Source organism: Macrosteles quadrilineatus, unplaced genomic scaffold (genome assembly GCF_028750875.1).
Source record: "Macrosteles quadrilineatus isolate MER2022 unplaced genomic scaffold, UCM_ALF_1.0 Scaffold_5__1_contigs__length_97177068, whole genome shotgun sequence".
NCBI classification, from domain to species: Eukaryota; Metazoa; Arthropoda; class Insecta; order Hemiptera; family Cicadellidae; genus Macrosteles; species Macrosteles quadrilineatus.
The window spans coordinates 33,296,056-33,314,880 of record NW_026542598.1 but is presented as its reverse complement, the minus strand read 5'-3'; the positions used below and the strand labels follow the sequence as shown (position 1 = coordinate 33,314,880).

At 33.9% G+C, this 18,825-nt stretch overlaps 2 protein-coding genes across 2 annotated transcripts in view; both read right to left on the bottom strand.

Moving 5' to 3' along the window:
- Positions 1-5,997: 5,997 nt before the first annotated feature.
- LOC128995091 (putative uncharacterized protein DDB_G0282133) lies at positions 5,998-17,368 on the bottom strand. Its single transcript, XM_054419982.1, has 4 exons — positions 17,273-17,368; positions 15,658-15,713; positions 12,733-12,843; positions 5,998-11,593 (listed from the first exon to the last, which is right to left on the bottom strand). The coding sequence occupies exons 2-4, from the start codon at positions 15,700-15,702 to the stop codon at positions 6,050-6,052; spliced, it is 5,700 nt and encodes a 1,899-aa protein (XP_054275957.1). The 5' UTR covers positions 15,703-15,713; positions 17,273-17,368; the 3' UTR covers positions 5,998-6,049.
- A 606-nt stretch (positions 17,369-17,974) lies between these two features.
- LOC128995508 (uncharacterized) overlaps positions 17,975-18,825 on the bottom strand; it is a 44,619-nt gene continuing 43,768 nt past the window's right edge. Inside the window, exon 17 of the mRNA XM_054420526.1 lies at positions 17,975-18,127. Coding sequence (XP_054276501.1) covers positions 17,975-18,127 — 153 coding nt within the window. The remainder of the gene's footprint in view (positions 18,128-18,825) is intronic.

Here is an 18,825-nt window from a genome sequence, read left to right as displayed (position 1 = left end):
GAATTAAACCAATGGGTTTTCTTGGACTTGAAATCCAAAGAGAGTTAGAGCCATTTATTACAAAACTCTGAATTCCAGAGCAGGCAAATTCAGGATTGAACTACAGTGCATTATACAACTGAATATAGCAATTTGAAGCACCACAGCAAGCTTAAGTCAGCGTGAATGTTAACAGGAAGAACTGTACACAAATCAAGCTTGCAAAAGTGATACACAGATTAGAAGTTAACAACAAGTACTGTAAACATTGTTGAAGTAAACATCGCTGTTGAAGGTGTAGAAGTTAACGAAAGCGATGTAGGCCTACAGGGTGGAAAATTATCAGGAGTGCTGTACACATTGTAGAGGTTTATTTATTTATTTCAACGGTTACACCATTTTACAATAATTTACATCCTACTAATATTATAAATGAGAAAGTTTGGATGTATGGATGTATGGATGTATGTTTGTGACAAGTGAACGCGAAAAATACTGGCCGGATTGGGCTGAAATTTGGCATGATGATAGCTCACAATCCCGATTAACATATAGGCATATTCATATTTCAAAAATCCTTTCGGGCTCCGCCCCAGTGGCTCTGGAGTTTCCCATGATAACCTTATGAGAAATGGAATTATTGAATCCTAACAGCTGTTTCAACTAAACAAGTTGGTTCTATTCTATGATGTTCAATAGCATTAAAGTTACCAGGATTACCAACAGGGTGCAGCACTATTATTTCTTTTACATTTATGACGACAGCTAATTTGCAACCAAAAGGTGAGTGAGCGTAGCGAACGAACTTCAACCGGGAACCGGAGTTTTGCCAACGGGTGTCAGGTAGATGGGGGGATGCCTTCGGCCACCTCTTGGTGCGGAGATTTGCCAACGGTGGTGGTGGGAGAAAGATTGTGAGGGAGGGAGGGAGAGCGATTGTCAGGGTTGTCTACGCTTGGCAGTTATGCGCTTGTCGCAGTGGGTTAGGTTAGGTTAGGTTAGGTTAGGTTAGGTTAGGTTAGGTTAGGTTAGGTTAGGTTAGGTTAGGTTAGGTTAGGATAAAAATTCAATACATTTCTTTTCACAGTCAGAGGTGCATAACTCCATTACTTTGAACACAGTCAGCATCCTGTCTGGTTTGTCCACCCCTAGCGGAAGCCACCCTCACGGTCACGTGTAATCTCTCTCTCTCCCCCTCCCCCTCTCGCGCAACCCACAACCGTTGGCAAAACTCCGCAGTATGTGGAATTCATGGATGGTGACCCTTTCTTCCCGATACCCGTTGGCAAAACTCCTACACTCACTTCAACCTGGAGGCGAGTTAGCGTAGCGAACGAGCTAACCTGAAGGCAAGTGAGCGCAGCGAACGAGCTCCAACCTATCCCAAACAAACTTCAACCAGGACGTGATTGAGTCATGCGAACGAGATAATCTTGAAAATTAAGAAGTTAAACGGGGCAAAGCCCGCGGGTTACAGCTAGTGGGTATATAAATCATGATCTATCTAATAAACCAAAGAAAAAATTTAGTGCTAATATAACGATCAATAAACAAATCAGTCAATTAACAATAAAATGATTTAATTGGGAAGGGGAACGCTGTACAGAGTCTAGAAAAGAGCTGTAAATGTAGGAGTTATCGAGGTTCTAAGCAGCGTAAATAGAACAGCGCACTGCATTTATGCACAGCGCAGTCTGCACAGCGCATGCGTACAGCGGCGCAGCTTAGCGCAGACGCGGCCGGAACGATTAGCCCAAGGTCATCGCACTGCCAAGGTCGACTGACAGTCTTGCTCTTTGTTTGGAGACCGGCCTAGCATTCCGACCCGCCTACACCCAACAACTCTACGACCTGCATCTCACATCTATGTGTAAATAGATACTTTGCACTTCCCCAAACCTCAATGCGCATTGAGAAAATGTTCCGATAGTCCTCGAAATCTATTTTACAAAATTACTCCGTTTCGCTCCAAATATAAACATCTTTGCGTAAGTTTTTTTGCCATCATTAATTAGCATTAAAGAAACCTAAAACCAACAACACCATCACATTCTTTAGTAGGCTGCCGGGTAAGAAACACATATATTTACATTGCGAGATAATTTATTGCTTTACAATTATATTACGAGCCCCACACATGAACGAAAAATGTGAAGGCCGTCTTCTTTAGCCAAGACAATTTATCAAAAGGATGAGTAAAAAGTTGTGTCTGGTGACGTAAACTGTTTTGGGGTGCGTTCTAGCACAGAAAACGAGTAGTACGTTTTCTGTGGTTCTAGTAATCGTGGGGGCTAATATAACCAATGGCATACATCAAAATTACGTTTGAACACAAAGCAATTTTTGATAGTTTTTCACACTCGGTATCCTACACGGCTAGATTTGATAAATGATAATTTAAACAAAATTGATTTACATTTTTTTATGTCCTAGGACACTAGACACGAGTATGGTGAATTCAAATAGCAACAAGTATGGTGCATTGGTTAGCATTCGCATAAGTGGCGGGTGGTTAACTAACAGAATTTGCGTTTTAGGTAGTACACATGAGAGAAAACAGAAGAACACTATATATATTATAGCCTTTTGTGATGGAACTGTAAACTGGAAAAATCATAGGGATAGGCTTATCCCAACTCCGCGGTGGTCAGAAATCTGTAAAACCGACTGCTCAACTCAGTAGGTAGTCAATTTTGAATTTTGGCTCTCACAGCCCTGACGGCTGAGAGTTTGTATTTGAAATTTGAAAGTAATTGTAATAAATATACCGCCCAGTACATTATTTAGAACTGAACGAAACCATAGTAGGTAACTAATACAAAACAGAATGCTTAGGCTATGTTTCATCTAAATGATATGTTCCAAAGTCTACAATACATAATTAACCTAACCTAACCTGTCACATGAATAAAGCGGCTATGAACAAATGAAAGCATTAACTTATTTGGTAAAAATAATAAAATTGTTGTTCCCTTCATACATAACAGGGAAAACACTTTCTATTGAAAATTTTTTAGCACATCAAAACATAAATTTTCTCTTTGGAAAGACAAAGTAAAATAGTAATTAAAAGTCTCATTGAAATTTGAGTTTCTCCATTGCAAAATGCTGGGGCAGACACAAACATAAAATAGATACAACATAGATAAAACATACAACTTAAATAAATAACTGCTGTTGAAGAAATAAATTTGGACTGGACATTCCATCGTTGTGTTTCTAATTTAGATATTTTTTGTATGATTGGAGGGGTATAATCAGAGAAAAATCACTGACTGTCACACCAATCATTAGCCCCCCCCCATTAAAAACAGTCCTTACTTCCATCAACCATCAGTATAAGAGAGCAACTCAAATTAAAATACAGAGTTCCGTTAACATAAAGCCCCCAGTTCCCTCCTTGAAAATAATTATGGTAAATCCACACTTACAAAAATTAAAAATACCTCATTCATTCCTCACTCTCAAAAAAGATTGAGGTTGGTCTTGGATCTTGACTCTTGAGGGTCCAACAATGGAAATCTGAGTCAAGAGCATAAACTGTCCCTGACAATGTCAAGACCTCTTGTTTGTATGGTAAACACTTCAGACACTGGAATGCTCAAGTACTCATTCAATTATTTCTCATGACTCATTCACAAAAAGATTTAATGTTTAATTGAAAACTGTTATAATGTATTCAAATTTGGTTAGTATACTAACCAAACACATAATTTTGTAACAGCTGATTAGCTCTACTCCATATATAGGGAATAAGCTATTACCTACCGTAGGTCTCATGGTAAGACCTTGACCCGGGACTGATTTTACTTTTTCGTTTTAAGGTTCCCAGAGGCCAAAAACACCATCCCTTCAATTTCATATATATGTGTCCGTTCCGTTAGTATGAAAACTCGAGCAAAAATGATCCGATTTTGATAAAATTAAGTACAAACGCAAAACACAAAATTTTATAATTTCTCTCCGAACCATTTTGTAGAGCTTAAAAAAAGAAATAATTTTGTATATTGAAGCGTTGTATGCCCAACAGTTACGCAGATAATTTAAAAAATTGTAAATTTAAAATTCCCATGTTATTCTTATGAAGAATAAATAAATCTGTTGTAGTTTGCTTGTTTATGGATATATTTAAACCAAATTTGGAAATTTTGTTTATTTAATGTTTATTTTTGTGTTTTTTATGACATTGCAATAAAAAAAAAACACATCTCAAAATCTTCCCTGTAGCAGCAAACCTAAGTACTCACTAAAATTAATGTTAATTAAATAGGAAATAAATCTGACATTTTTTATGGTTTATTTTAGTAGAAATCCAGCCAGGTAAACGGAAATTCGCTTAGTCTGCAGGTTTGCTGCAGCAAGGGTATTGGTTCAGTTTTGTCTTTGCATTTTCATGTTACAAGCGAAGTACCGTAAAAGAGGAGGGTATGGTATGTCTACTTCTTTAATCTATGGCAACACCCATGTACTGTATAGTGAGTGTTAATAAACTGGGATACAGGTACGACTGATGCAGATAAATACAAACTTATTTGTGTAGTGTTTAAACTGTGTTTCATTTAATAGACATTAAATGAAAGGGTTAGTGTCAAGTGACCTATATTCGGTATTTTAGCCAATTTCCCATTTATGGAATAAGCTATTTATTTGTTAGGCTGTTTTCCTTGTGATGACATCACATCTTTGTTCTAATGATTCACAGCAGTATTCTGGTTAGATTTTCAAATACTTATCTTTATTGACTAGACTAATTTTAGAGAAACAAAATCAAATAAATGCCTTGCCATTTCTCCATTGTTAAAATTTAAAGAAAGAAAAGAACTGAGAGCAGGCATAGCTTTGGTAGCTCCATTGAATTGGAAGGTGCAACAGAAATGATTTTGTGACATCATTTCGATAATATAACAAATAAATGTATGATAAATTACTTAGCATGGAAAAAACCGCAGATTGCGCCATACTAAATGCTGTGTATAACCAACATGTTAATGTATAGCTTTTATAGCTTATCAAGATCATGAATAGTAAAAACAAAGTGTACTCCAAATTTGTAGGTTACTACTTAGAATGTGTCTACTTTTTTTCTGTTATTAAACCCAATGGTTTCACTTTTGGCAACATGTTCCCCAATCGGCCCAGATGCTAACCCAGTTTTCACCACTATTTTTGATCAATGAAATATAGAGATTGATGTTTCCATTGATTCAGTATCCTTGATCAACTTTTCATCAAGAATAGCGTTGTAAATCTGGAAGGATTATCCCCCAGACATCACATGGAAGAGATTGAAACTTCTTGTGTAACTCCTTGTACCTGAAAATCCTTGTTTTGCAACTTTACTGAATAAGATTACAACTAGTACATCATACAAACTTTGGTTCAATAAAAAAAAATACCTAAAAAATAAATAACAGGAAACTAATTATATACCAACTGATCAATTATAGAGAATATTTTTTAACACAATCCAATTTACTAGTTAGGAGTACCAAGAAACTGTCTCATAATTTAGTATCCATGTTTTCTTTACTTTTTGCCTATCAGCTTATAATCATTGTTGCATTGTTTTTACAAGATTTTATCTTATTGGAAAATAATAGGGAAAAAGACTCAACATGGCGTTTTTGGAAACTCAAAGAGTAAAATAATATGTGAAAAGTAAATCATTTCGAAAGGTTTGAATAAATTATCTTTCCACTTCCAGTCTGATTCCAGTATAAAGATAAATAATATATTTTTAGACTTTCTAAAAAAATTAAGAAAACCAAATCTGTAGAAAACATTGAAGCCTACAATACATACTGTACTCTTTGACCTAGCAAAACACTGTGCTGAGTCTTCTTCACAATAAATTACCTGTAACACTCTGTGTAGGAAACAATGCAACAATGCATATCAGCTGATCAGCAAAGAAGTACAGGGCTACCAACTTAAGAGCTTCTTTTGTCCTCTTAAACAGTGTATCTTACTTGTCTGTGGTACTTGTAATTTGGGTTGCGTATTAAAGAAAACTCCATGAATTTAATAACAAATAAAATTGTAAATGTTATGTTATATTTTACAATATGTTTTATTTTTTAATATTATTTTTGGATTTTAAGTCCTCAAGAGGTACCAGTGTATTAAGTAGTTTCTCATTTTGTTTTTGAAGCTGCTCTGCTAATTCCCTTCCACTTTTGTACCTTCTAACTGAACTTTTTAAGGATACAAGATTTTGAGAGTAGAGTTTAGGATCAAATAATTTATCCAAAATATTTTTCGTATTCTTATCAACATCAAAACCATACTTTTCTTTTTCTATTGGGTGCGTTATTTTGTAGTTTGATTTTGATTTTTGATATCCGATGGTATCATAATTTCTAATAATTTTTCTCCGTACATGTGATTCGTTGCATGATGAATCTGTTTCTTCTTTTACAGTTATTTGAGATTCACGGGTGCACGTTTGGTGGGGCTCTTGTCTTACTCCAGTTCCTTTTCTGCTCAAGTTTGGATTTTGAGGTTTGCTTTTAAGTTTCTTCAGAGCATTATATAGTTTGATGGACAACACAGCTGGCATAATATTTCTTTCAGGAGTAAATCGTCTTCGGTATGTAGTGTTCCCTTTATTAGATATAATCACCGGTGCGTTATTTTGTCCATCGCCTATTGATTCCAGCAATCTTTTACTTTTCATGAGACCGTCATGAAGTGAGTTGAATTTTTCCCTTCTTTCTTTTATATTGGTGGAACTAATACATTCTCTCTTTACATTTGTGCTTCTATTCACTGATGTTCTCTTATCAACAATAAATGAAGGTGGTTTCCTTTTGCTTTTCGTTGGAAATATTAGGCCTGTTTTTTGTTCTGAATTATTTTTACTGCAGGTAGAACACTTTAAAGATGTTAAAGATGTAACACCTGAATTTAAGCTAGCTTTATCAGTCAAGACTGATTTTTTTGACAAGGATGAATGCATGGAAGGTGTTTTGGGCAAGATTTCCCTATTTTGTGTTTTATCCTTACTTATTTTTTTGATAGCCAAAGAAGACTTTGAATGGTTCATTTGCGTCTTTTTATCTTCCGTTTCGACTTTTCTTAAACTTACTTGCTTACTATTTGACACGTTCCTAATATCAGCAAAGTTTAAAAGTTCCTGAAAATCATTACTCTTTGTTAAACGAATCCTGTCCACATTACTTGGAATGCTTCTCTTATTGTTATTAATTGCTGTAGTGTTTTTTTGTTGCTCATTTCCGTCAACTAATTTTGTGGACACTTTTTGGATAGTCTTCGCATTAGATTTTCCTTCAAAACCTTTCAAAACACTTAAGGGTTTAAGAGAAAGCGAATTGTTGTTGGCATGCTTTTCATCGGTATTATTACTTTTTGCCGTCATCAATTGTATTTTTTCACCAGTACTGGTATTATTCATTTTTGCAGGGATATAATGTTTTAAGTAACTTTCTGGTCTTGCGTACACAATTGTCTTGGTACCAAATTTTCCTTTCTTTTTGTCATTTATGATGTATTTGTTTGGACTATTGAGACTGTTATTAGCTTTTTCAGCCTCCTTGCCAATTTTTAGAGTAGATTTTGGGTTGTTTAAGACTGGATCACTTAAAGGAGATTTTTCTCTTAATGTTTTACTACTATCAGGTTTTGAGTTCCCAGACTTTGACTTTAAATCTATTATTTTTGTCTCCACACTCTTAAGTTTTGAGCTTAAATTGTGTTTTTCATCTGCTTTGCTAGCAACATTTTTGAGATTATCAAAATTATTTTTAAGAGGGTCCCTTGGTTTCCTCTCTGCAGCTTCTAAGTTTTCTTTTTTAATGATAGATTTTACAAGTTTAATAACATGATTATCTTTCTCAACCTTAGAAGGTTTGTTAATTAGCTTTGGACTACTTAAGGGTGAGACAATATTTTTGTTTTTAATGACCTTGGCCAGTCTTTTTACTGGAGCTGATTCAACATCTTTGTTTTTATTTGGATTGCTTCCTCTATTGTTAATAAGTACACAGTCTGCTGATGTACTTATTTCATATCCACCCTTATTCAAACAATCATGGGTTTTAACTTCTTTGTAGCCATTATTTAAAGTATTACGAGGTGGACTTTCAAGAGGACCATACGTTCTACTTTTACCACTTTTCAAATTTCCATCTATTTTGATTGATTTGACCTCCTTTTCTGAGTTATGACTGACTTTATTCTCTTCCACAACATCGTTTGATTTGGTAAAAAAACATGTATCTTTGTGATTACTTTCCTTGGGTGGTACATTTTCTGAATACATTTTAATAAGGTCTTTGTTACCATTTAAATTCAAATTTTCAGTCATATGTTTTAAGTCTTTAAGTTTTGTATTCAAACTCCTCAAATTTGAATTTGAGTTTACCATAGTTCCTGCAATACTTTTAAATGTGTTGATTTGATTACCCTTTTCTTCTTTCTCATTTATTTCGATTTTACTATTTTCATCTATTTTGATGCGCTCATTGTGAGCAAAATTTTGTAGAAGCTTGTTTGCTTGGCCTTGTGTAGATTTTATATTTGCTTCTTCACTTTTAGAGAGATGGTCCTCTTTAAGATGATCTTTTGTAACTTCTTTAATACTGGGATTTGGTTTTATTAAGATTGGAATTTTGTTTTCACTTTTCTCAGATAATTTATTAATTGAACTTACACTTCCATGGTCTTTAATGTTAAATGCATCAGTTTCTGAATTCTTTATTGGTCGTTCTTGAGATAAAATATCTTTTTCACATCTCTTATTGCACAAAGCTATATCTTTGTCTTCTTTACTGTCTTTATTGCAATCAGCTAAAGAGTACTTTTCACTAACTTTGGTTAATCTTCCTACCAATTCAACATTTTCTTCTTTTTTGACTTCCATCTTCCATTTTTCTAATCTATCTACTTTAGATTTCCACTTAGGGGAATCTTTCAAAACTTCATTTTCTTGGGACACTTGCAAGTCTTTTGAATTTGTGTTCAAATTAACATCAGGGCTTTCTATTCTTTTTTCAGCTGATTGTTGTGGAAAAATATTCAAATCTGAAATGTCATTTTCCATACAATTATTTGAAACTTCATTCAAACATTCTTTTGAATTGTTGTTTATCAACTTAGAGCTACCCATCGCAGATTTCAAGTCACTTAAAGAGTTGCAGGAATCTTTTAACAAAGTGTTATTGGTTTTAGATTTGGTTTTTGTTTCCTGCTTTAAATCTTCACTCGACTCCATGGCCTTCTCAAAACCCTTCTGAATAAGTTCTTCTTTTGATGAGACATTCAGATTTTTTACTAGCTTTTCAACTGGACCGCTTTTCAGCGCAACACTCTTTGACAAAGTTTCAGCAGTTTTGTCATTGTTACAAACTAGCTCCTCAGATTTTCCCTTAATGTTGTCTTCATTTACGGTTTTAGTATATTTCTTACGCAATCGCTGTCCCCCCTTACTTCGATATCTCGATGTGTAAATATTCCTCACTTGTATATTTATTGGACATATGTTTAGCTTACAAATTGTCATAAGACTCTTTGTAGTCAAATTTGGCTCAGTAGAACCTTCATCAATGTGAGGTGCCAAAGTGTCATGTGCAGATTTTGTTGTGTTCAGTGATTGAATGTGAATTCCTCTTCTTCCGCCATACATCTGAAGTTGTAGAGGCTTACAAAAGTCTTTTTTAGAATGAAGTTTACGCACCTTAGTCAGATCAAATTCAGTTTTGACTTTTGCAGGGCTTTGATCTATCCCTTTTGACTTTTTAGGCACACTTGATTTAGTATCTAATGTGGGTTTGGGATTAAAATGTTGTCCATTTTCAGCAGGAAAAATGTTAGAGCTGATTCTGTTTAGTTTAACTTTTTTTGGTGACTTTGGTATCTTGGAAGGAGTAGCCAATTTTATCCTTGCCTCGTTTGGATATTTTTTCGTTGTTTTACTTATTTGCTTAAAAATATTTGAATTATTTCCAGACATTGAGAGTACATTTGGTTCCTCAAGAGTGTTATCTGAAGGCTTATGATTTGTGACATTATCTAAGTTTGTTCTCTTCAGTCTTTTTACTTTTCTTACAAGTGATTTTTGTTTGTTTCCCCAAACTTTACGAAATGAATTTTTCTTGATCTTACCTCCATGGTTTTTTATTATATTATTTACGGCATTGTATTTGTGAAGGCTTGAATTTGAATTTTTTGAGTTTAACACTTTTCTTTTAAACAAATAGTTAGTTGATCCGTCAGCACTACCACTTTTGTTTGTGTTTGAACTAACCTGAGTATTATTTTGCTGGTTTCTGTTGTCACATTTTGTATTCAAAAGTTCTTTGGATGGACCATTAGAGAATGTATCATAATTCATCTCGAGTTTGTCAGTTACATCACTTTTTGGTAATGGCTCAACGTCGTTTTCTGCTGTAACATTATCTTTGTTGCACAATTCTTCTGCATCACAAACTGTCTTTTCAATATTAGTAGGAATCGTCTGTGGTTCTTTTTCTCCAGTTTCAATACTATCATTCTTTGAGTTTTCACTGGAAACCACCTCAAATCGTTCATTAACTTCTTTGGTTGATTTATTTCTGGATAAACTATTTTCAAACTTGCTGTAAAGATTCTGTATTGCATCATTGATGATTTTGACTGATGTGTCAACCCTTGGAGACTGGTTCAAGTCTTTTGTTAGAGAATCAGTTAACACATTTTCACTACACACTGCACAACATGTAGACTCATCACAAGTATTTTCGTTTTGCTTTTTATCAACAAATTTTAAAACTGATTCATTTTGTATGTTATCTTTTACAACCTCCAAAGTCTCAACTGCTTTCCCTTTCGAAACTTGAGTGTTGGACTTATTTTGTGTCATACTCTCATTGACATTGAATGCACTTTTTGGTTTTTCAATAATCTTTGAATGATTATTTAAATCCATATACAATGGAAATAAGCGACTGTTATTATCTTCTGTTGACAATTTTTTGTTTGGATTTTTAAAGAGCAACTTACAATCAACGTTGTTTGCTACAGGTTCCATGCATCTCTCAGAAGCTTGACTGGTTTGGTTTGAATTGATTTCGTTACTTTTAACTTTTGTTTTCACAGAGGCTGGAAAACCAGGTTTTTCAGGAACAACATTCTCTAATGTATCAATGTTCTTTTTTTCTAAACCATTCTGATCTTTCACTATCGGTTTTAATTTTTGCTCAAAAATGTCGTCCACTTGTACTTTTTTCTTGGATTTGTTTCCAACCTCTGGAAATTCAAATGATGACGAAGTAATGTTTTTAGACTTTGTTGGAGTCTCTACCATCGGGATTGCTGCAAGTTTACTTGTTGGTTGCTTGGACCAGCCTATTGAGGATTCTTCTAGAATCTCTTTAACATTGCGTTCATATAAATCTGCAGAAGTTTCTTCTGAATGTTTTAGTTGTTCTTGATTCTCAAAGGGTAACTTATTAGGCTCTAAAGGTTTCTCTTTAACTTTTGAATCTAAAATGTTTATGTCACTCAGGGCTTTTGTGTATGACGTCATATTCAGTTTTGGACTAGCCAATCGATCCATTAGTAATCTGTATGTTTTTCTCAAATCTAAAGATTGTCTTGAATGATCAGTTTCTTGTAACTAGAAAAAGAACATTTAATGTACATTAGAAAGTCAACCTCATTGAAAGTTTTGTAGTGAATTAAAAGGTAGTTATTTTCCCCCTTTAACCCCTACCTACCCCGGAGCACCTGAAAAGAGCCCGGGTCTCCACCGGTACCAGAGCAGGATGCTAACTCATGGTACTTTGCGACTCTCTGGAATGTGACCGGCAGCCACCCCACCTTGTGCCATCATTATTTTCCTCTAAATTTTACATAATCTGCAGTCTCTCTTTTAACTCCATAAGTCTTATCGGATGTCGGTAGTGAAAGAAAATATTGGATTAAATAAAAGACAACTGAAAATCATTTGTTGGTCTTATTAGTCATTACTTTGTTTGAGGTAATAATGTAAATTAAATGTCCCCCCATGTAAACGTAAATTGATTGAAGTTTACTGCAAATATTAGTCATATTGTATATTATGATTGCAGCACACAGGAGTAGGCCTAACAGTCAAGACTTTAAAACTAATTTGTCCAATTTAGCACAATACGCTATTTTCAATCTAAGTTTTAAATGAAAAATCAGGCTTAACCATGTGTCATAGTTTCAAATCAATTTTGTTTTCCTCATGCATTTCAACTGTGTTAGGGTGTTATTGTTACTATCTCCTTTGACGACCCGCTGTAAAGGTTCTAGAAAGAGCATGGGCTCTTTTCAGGCGTCTACCTATCTGAATTTTCAGGCTATTTTCAGAAGCGCTATTTTGCCCTGCACAATGTACGAAAAATGTGATAATAATATAGAAGAATTTCACAATATTTAAAGTCTTTCAAGTGTTGATGGTCTTAAAGTGTTTAACTGTGTACACAATTTAATTGTTTTTATCACGATGAAAAGTATTTTAAGCCAAGATTTGAAATGCTTTGAACACTTTCAATATTGTAAATCGTCACTATGTTTGAAAATGAACTCGTTTCTGTCTCTAGAGTTCAACAAAAATCACTACCAAATAGTTAGGATACTAATTGAGGTATTACTTCATAACATGTTGATTCCATACAAGTGTGTATAACAAAGAAATAGTCAGCATGCCCTTATCTAATGATTGCCAATTTTAGTACAAAGTTCTTAAAATGGTACCTATCAGTAATGAAAAAAAATTATCACATTTACCTCGTCATACAGGTTAGTGGATGAAATTTCAGTTTTTATTGGTGATTTTTGTGGCGTTGAAACACCACTGGATTTACTCTTATTCTGTGGCTTTGGTTTTGCTTTTGAGGCCTAAAAAAAGTAAAATTGTCTTTAAAAATGTATTGCTATTAACTAACATATACAGGTAGAATCTAGTAGGGTGTCGAGTATTGATTTCAGACAGACTGTTGGTACAGTTCGGCCAAAACTTATGTGTGCACGGACGGGTCGCTACTAACCAAACTAAATCATACGGGTACGGTTATTGCCAGTGCTGGGGGTAGAGGAGAGTGAGTAGCAAAACCCAAATGTTTTCACAAAAGTACCCCTGACAACCCTCTCCTAGACCCATCCAGATCTGGTCGCCTGCACAGAAACTTTGGCCAAACTATAGGTACTACAATGATGAAATAAACATTTTTTGCCACACTACTCTGTTTTAAAGGACTTTCCATATGCTTGGATTTAGTTTGGAAACAGCTGTTTGCCCCCTACTCAATCAAATGGAATTTAATTTTACTACTGTGCTACTGTAGTCTACCGTAATGAATTTTGCTGGCCACCAACTGATCCACCATAAGGAGGGCGGGGGGGGGGGGGGAGTGAGTACGGAATATCTATATATATAAAAGGCAAAGCCCTCACTGACTGACTCACTCACTCACTCACTCATCACTAATTCTCTCACTTCCCATTTACCTAGGAAGTTGAAATTTGGTACACTGATTCTTTAGGCATTAAATAGGAAAACTAAGTGGTTTTTATTCTGATCGGACTCTCGGGCTCCGCCCCAGTGGCTCTGGAGTTTCCCATGTTAACCTAATGAGTACTCATATTTAAATGGAATAAATGAATCTTAACAGCTGTTTCAATTAAACAAGTTGTTTCTGTTCTATGATGTTCAATAGCATTAAAGTTACAAGGATAACCAACAGAGTGCAGCACTATTATTTTTTTTAAATATATTTGACAACAGCTAATTTTAAACCAAAAGGTGAGTGAGCAAAGCGAACGAACTTCAACCCGGGGGCGAGTTAGCGTAGCGAACGAGCTAACCTGAAGGCAAGTGAGCGCAGCGAACGAGCTCCAACTTAAAGGTGAGTGAGCGTAGCGAACGAACTTTAACCAGGACGTGTGAGCGCAGCGAACGTGCTCCAACCTAAAGGTGAGTGAGCGTAGCGAACGAACTTCAACCAGGACGTGATTGAGCCATGCGAACGAGCTCACATATGAAGTTAAACGGGGCAAAGCCCGCGGGTACAGCTAGTCTCCCAATAAAGAAAGTGATCCTTTCCCAAAAAGTGTTTAAATTATAGGTACAAAATTGATGTTTTTGTTTATTTTTACTGAATTTGATTTGTGAGTAATTTAATTTTCATTGTTTTTAAAATTTAGAAACTTACTTTTGTGACCTCTGCAGTGTGAATTATTTAACTATGTTTTATTGCACAATCTGAAGACCTGTGGTTAACAAGAGGTCTCATATGGATTTAACCAAAACTCAAATTGTTTAGTCTCTTTGTAATTTACCTTGATAAGAATTTTTTAGTTTTTACTATTGTTTATTATAATGACTTTTCCAATACAATGTATTATTTGTTATTTTGGAATAAAGAACTTATGACTTATATGGGGGGCTCGAGCCCCCCTATCCTATATTGATGTAAGCCCATGAGCTGATTGTAATTGGTAAAATATTAACAACATAATTGGTAGATATTAACAACATCAACGTAACAAAGTTATCCTTACTTACTTCATTTTAAAGTAGTCTGAAACTTAAATGACAGTGAGTGGTTGGTTATAATGAAAACATAGCCTTTATGAGAAGTTATCTGGTACCGGTAAGTGTTTAAGTTGGTGGGAACATAACGAATATTGAAAGTTTTTAAAATTGTTAATTGCTAATTGGTTTAGCTTAGTAGTATGGCAAAAAATATTATGTCACTCATCCAAAATGTGAATACTGTACGCAAACACAGATTTTTCCAAACTAGTAATGTAATACAGTACAATTTCCATAAAGCATCCCTAAGGAATAACATAACAATATTTTAAATGTAATAGGCCTACAGTATGTACCAAAACCAGCCGTTCTCTGGGTCGAATCTCACAACTGTCAAATACAAACATATGTCGTAATATACATAATTTTAAAGCTATTTTTTAACCTAGCAATTTAGGTAAAACTAAAAAGTTTTGACCATTTTTTTTTGTTTGAAAATGGTGGATTTTTTGTCAAAAGATTCATATTATTTAAGTTGCCTAGGCCTACCCTATATTTTTTTGCAAAAACTTATATCTCTACTGTGAATAAAACTTCAAATTCATGAGCCAAGCAATATTTCTGTAATATTGCATATCACAAAAAACTAAAATGTAGCCTATAGTTAGATAGCCAAAACATAAAAAACTAAATTAGGCTATATCTCAAATTGCATTCCATTTTAAAGATATTACATTTCCACGCAACTTTCGAATTTAGAATTTATCCGTATTTCTCTTAGTTTTCGAGTTATCAACTAGAGAAACATGATTTCCCCATATTAAACTCATGTTATATTTACAGCCTCATAATATTATTGAGTACTGTGATGAATAAATCACTTGCTTTCATAATCCTTTGCTGGTTTTGAAAACTCAATTATTTGGTTTACTAATTTGAAAGAAAATGGAAATCTTGCTTAAAATTATACCAGAGATCTGATACGAAAACCATGTTTATCGGACCGAGATATTTCAACTCACTGAAATGAGTACCGGTACCATCAGTTTATTTTAATTTTCAGTTGAAGTACAACTAAATTTATTCTGAAACACCAAGGAATATAAATGTTCAGCTCACATGGCATTAAAAAGTTGACCAAAATAAAATATCTGAAAAAACTAAATAAAAAAACTTACTTCTTTTAAAAATGATCGAACAAACTGGTCTATGAATCTTCGCATATTGAAATGTTCTGAAACAAAATACATTATGTCAGTGATGAAATACAGGGTGTACCTATATAAAGTCCCGCACGGGCTTAATATTTTCTAAACTACAACAGATAAATCAATAAGATTTGGTACATCAACACCACACCTAAAAATCTACTTTTTCAAGGAAATATGAATTTTCTGTCATATCATGGGGACGTCTCGCAAGGAGTCAGAAGGAAATCTTAAATAGGAGTATAGGTCAATATGCACATCAGTTTAAAGGGCTTAGCTAGCAGAGTTCAATGCCGCAAATTTGAACTCAAACGGACAACCGAGCCAAGAATGACAGTTGTTCAAAGATTCATTTAATTTGCATTGCTATTATACGCTTACTCCTCAGGGGGCACAGACCTAGGAATCGAAAGAAAATTGTTAACGTAAGCATAGGTCGATTTGCACATCAAATTAAATGTCTTCACTAGTAGATTACAATGCCGTAAATTCAAGCTCAAAAGAACACCTGAGTAAAAAATGGCAGTCGTTCAAAGACTCAAAATGGCAGATTCAAGAAATATTTAAACAGCTGCCATTTTGAGCATGATCAACCTTTTGAAGTGGGGTTTGCGGCATTGTATTCTACTAAAAAAGACCTTTCATTTGATGTGCATATTGACCTATGCTTCCATTTAAGATTTCGTTCTGACTCCTTGCGGGACTTCCCCATGATATGACAGAAAATTCATAGTTCCTTAAAAAAGTAGATTTTTAGGTGTGGTGTTGATGTACCAAATCTTATTGATGTAGGCCTATCTATTGTCGTTTAGAAAATATTAAAAAAGTAGGTTTTTAGGTGTGGTGTTGATGTACCAAATCTTATTGATGTACCTGTTGTCGTTTAGAAAATATTAAGCCTGTGCGGGACTTTATATACACCCTGTATATTTTTTTACTATTTGACTCAAAATATAGTGTGCTATGTTGAAAATTAGTCCAAAGCATACAATCATCAGTATACAAAAAACTGTTTGAAAAAATACCATCTGATGAGCTTCAAGTTTTCAAATTTGTAGACGAGTTTTTTATAGATTAGAAATTGAATTGCCATCTTGAAATTACAAAAAGGTCGGTAATAATATAATATCAGGGTGTCCTCTTTTATTTGCTTAGCTTTAGGTTCTATAATTAACTTGGTCTATATTTTTCTTGTATTATAAACAATGTATTACAATAAAAAGGTATTAGGTGGTTCCCCTACAGGCCTAAATTGGCCTTACCCTCTAGTTGTTACTGTAATTTAATTTATTCATCAAATTAATTGACTTAAGGTTATTATTGTTAGATTTTCTACATCCAGTTACAAAATATTGCACCATTCCATTATAATTAATAAATGTCAGTGGAATTGAAAAACACCATGATTAACTATTCTAAACAAATTATTGCACATAGTTCAATCTTCAGAAAATACTTGTAAACACAACAGATGAATCCCTGATATACATTTTACTAGGTAGGGTTAAGTGCTTCACCATTTTAAATTCAAGCAAGTACAAAACTTAATATCTGACTTAGTTTCCAATATGTTTAACATACTTACCAATGTATTTAAAAGTTAAAATTCACTAAAATTTTGAAATTATCAAAGGTTTTTCACTATTCAATCATCATCTATCAGTATTTGTTTGTAAATAGCTGTAAGCCTCATATTATCAACAATAAGAGGAAACACATGGTATAATTGTACACACATGGTATGCAATTAATTCTATGTAATAAATACAGTAAGATGGGAAGCAAAATACAACCACAAAACTATATTTTACTATATCATCTTCTTGTCGTTGTGTAGTTAAACACAAAAAAAATAATTCTTATGAAATTTTATTCAAAATAATTAGAGTATGTAGTTAAAGATAATTTATGTAACAAAGGTATACACATTGCACAGGTTAGTAATATAAAATGTAGACTGTACAAAAATCACATATATTTTAATTATTTTTACAATAGTTGCTTAAATATATACAGAAACTTATGGCTAATAAATATACAATAAAAAGTTGCAAATTAAAGCTGTTATGTCCTAATCAACACTTATCCAGTGAGTAATTCGAAGACAAATTTAAATTAAGTTGAAAACTCAATTAAGTTTTGGACATAAACTAAATTAAAAGTTTGAAAATAGAAACTATTTAACCGCTAACTGTTTGTATGGCAGACATTTTTAAGTGTTGAAGTTAACTTTCACTGTTTTAACGCTCAGTTTATCAGTCTTCAATTTCTCTTTTTGGTCACAAAGTTAACGGATCTCCAAGTACTGATTGACAATGTAGTCCAAGATGTTGATATGATCGAGAGAGCATTTGGGGTCGATGCAGCCTCCCAAAAAACTCTCAGTATCACAGACTTCTCTGGGCTGAGCAGGTGTTGGAACTTCTTCTTCTGGTGGACTCTGCAAGAGTAAAAATTGACATTAAAAAATAAAACATTTTTGTACACTTCAAATTATACAAGAACAACAAATAACCCAAGCAAATATGCAGCAAACCTGCTGACTAAGTGAATTTCCATTTGCCTGATTGGAATACCACTTAATTAATATTTCCTTAAACATGTTACATTTATTCTGTATTTAAATAACACTAGTTGCTCTGCCCGTGCTTCGCTACGGGGTGAGAATGCAGAAAAGAATAATTTGGTTTTACTTTAAGATACTGTAATATACTATAAGGAAGTTACAACACACTTACCAGGAAACATATAGGCAAAGGCTCAATCATACTTATTAATTATTTAAATGAATATCTCTTAATGTATTACAATACCATCATTTTATATAGTGTATATCATTTAAAATATACGCAAAAGTATAACTTATTGACCACATGGCACTAAGAAACAATTCTCCTTGTAAACAAATTAAATTAAATAAATAGCAGAACAGCATTTCTGACAACAGCTGGAGTTTCATAACAATGTTTGTTTCCCATGTTAATCTTATGGAGAAATACGAAACTTTAAAGGGCCCCAGGGCCTCACTCTCTAATTATTTCCCTATAAAAAAAGTTTCCTGCACAACTTCACGTAACGCTCTTTCCAATGACACCAAAAACATGGCAATCGGTTCAGTGGTTTTGGAGGAGTAATTGT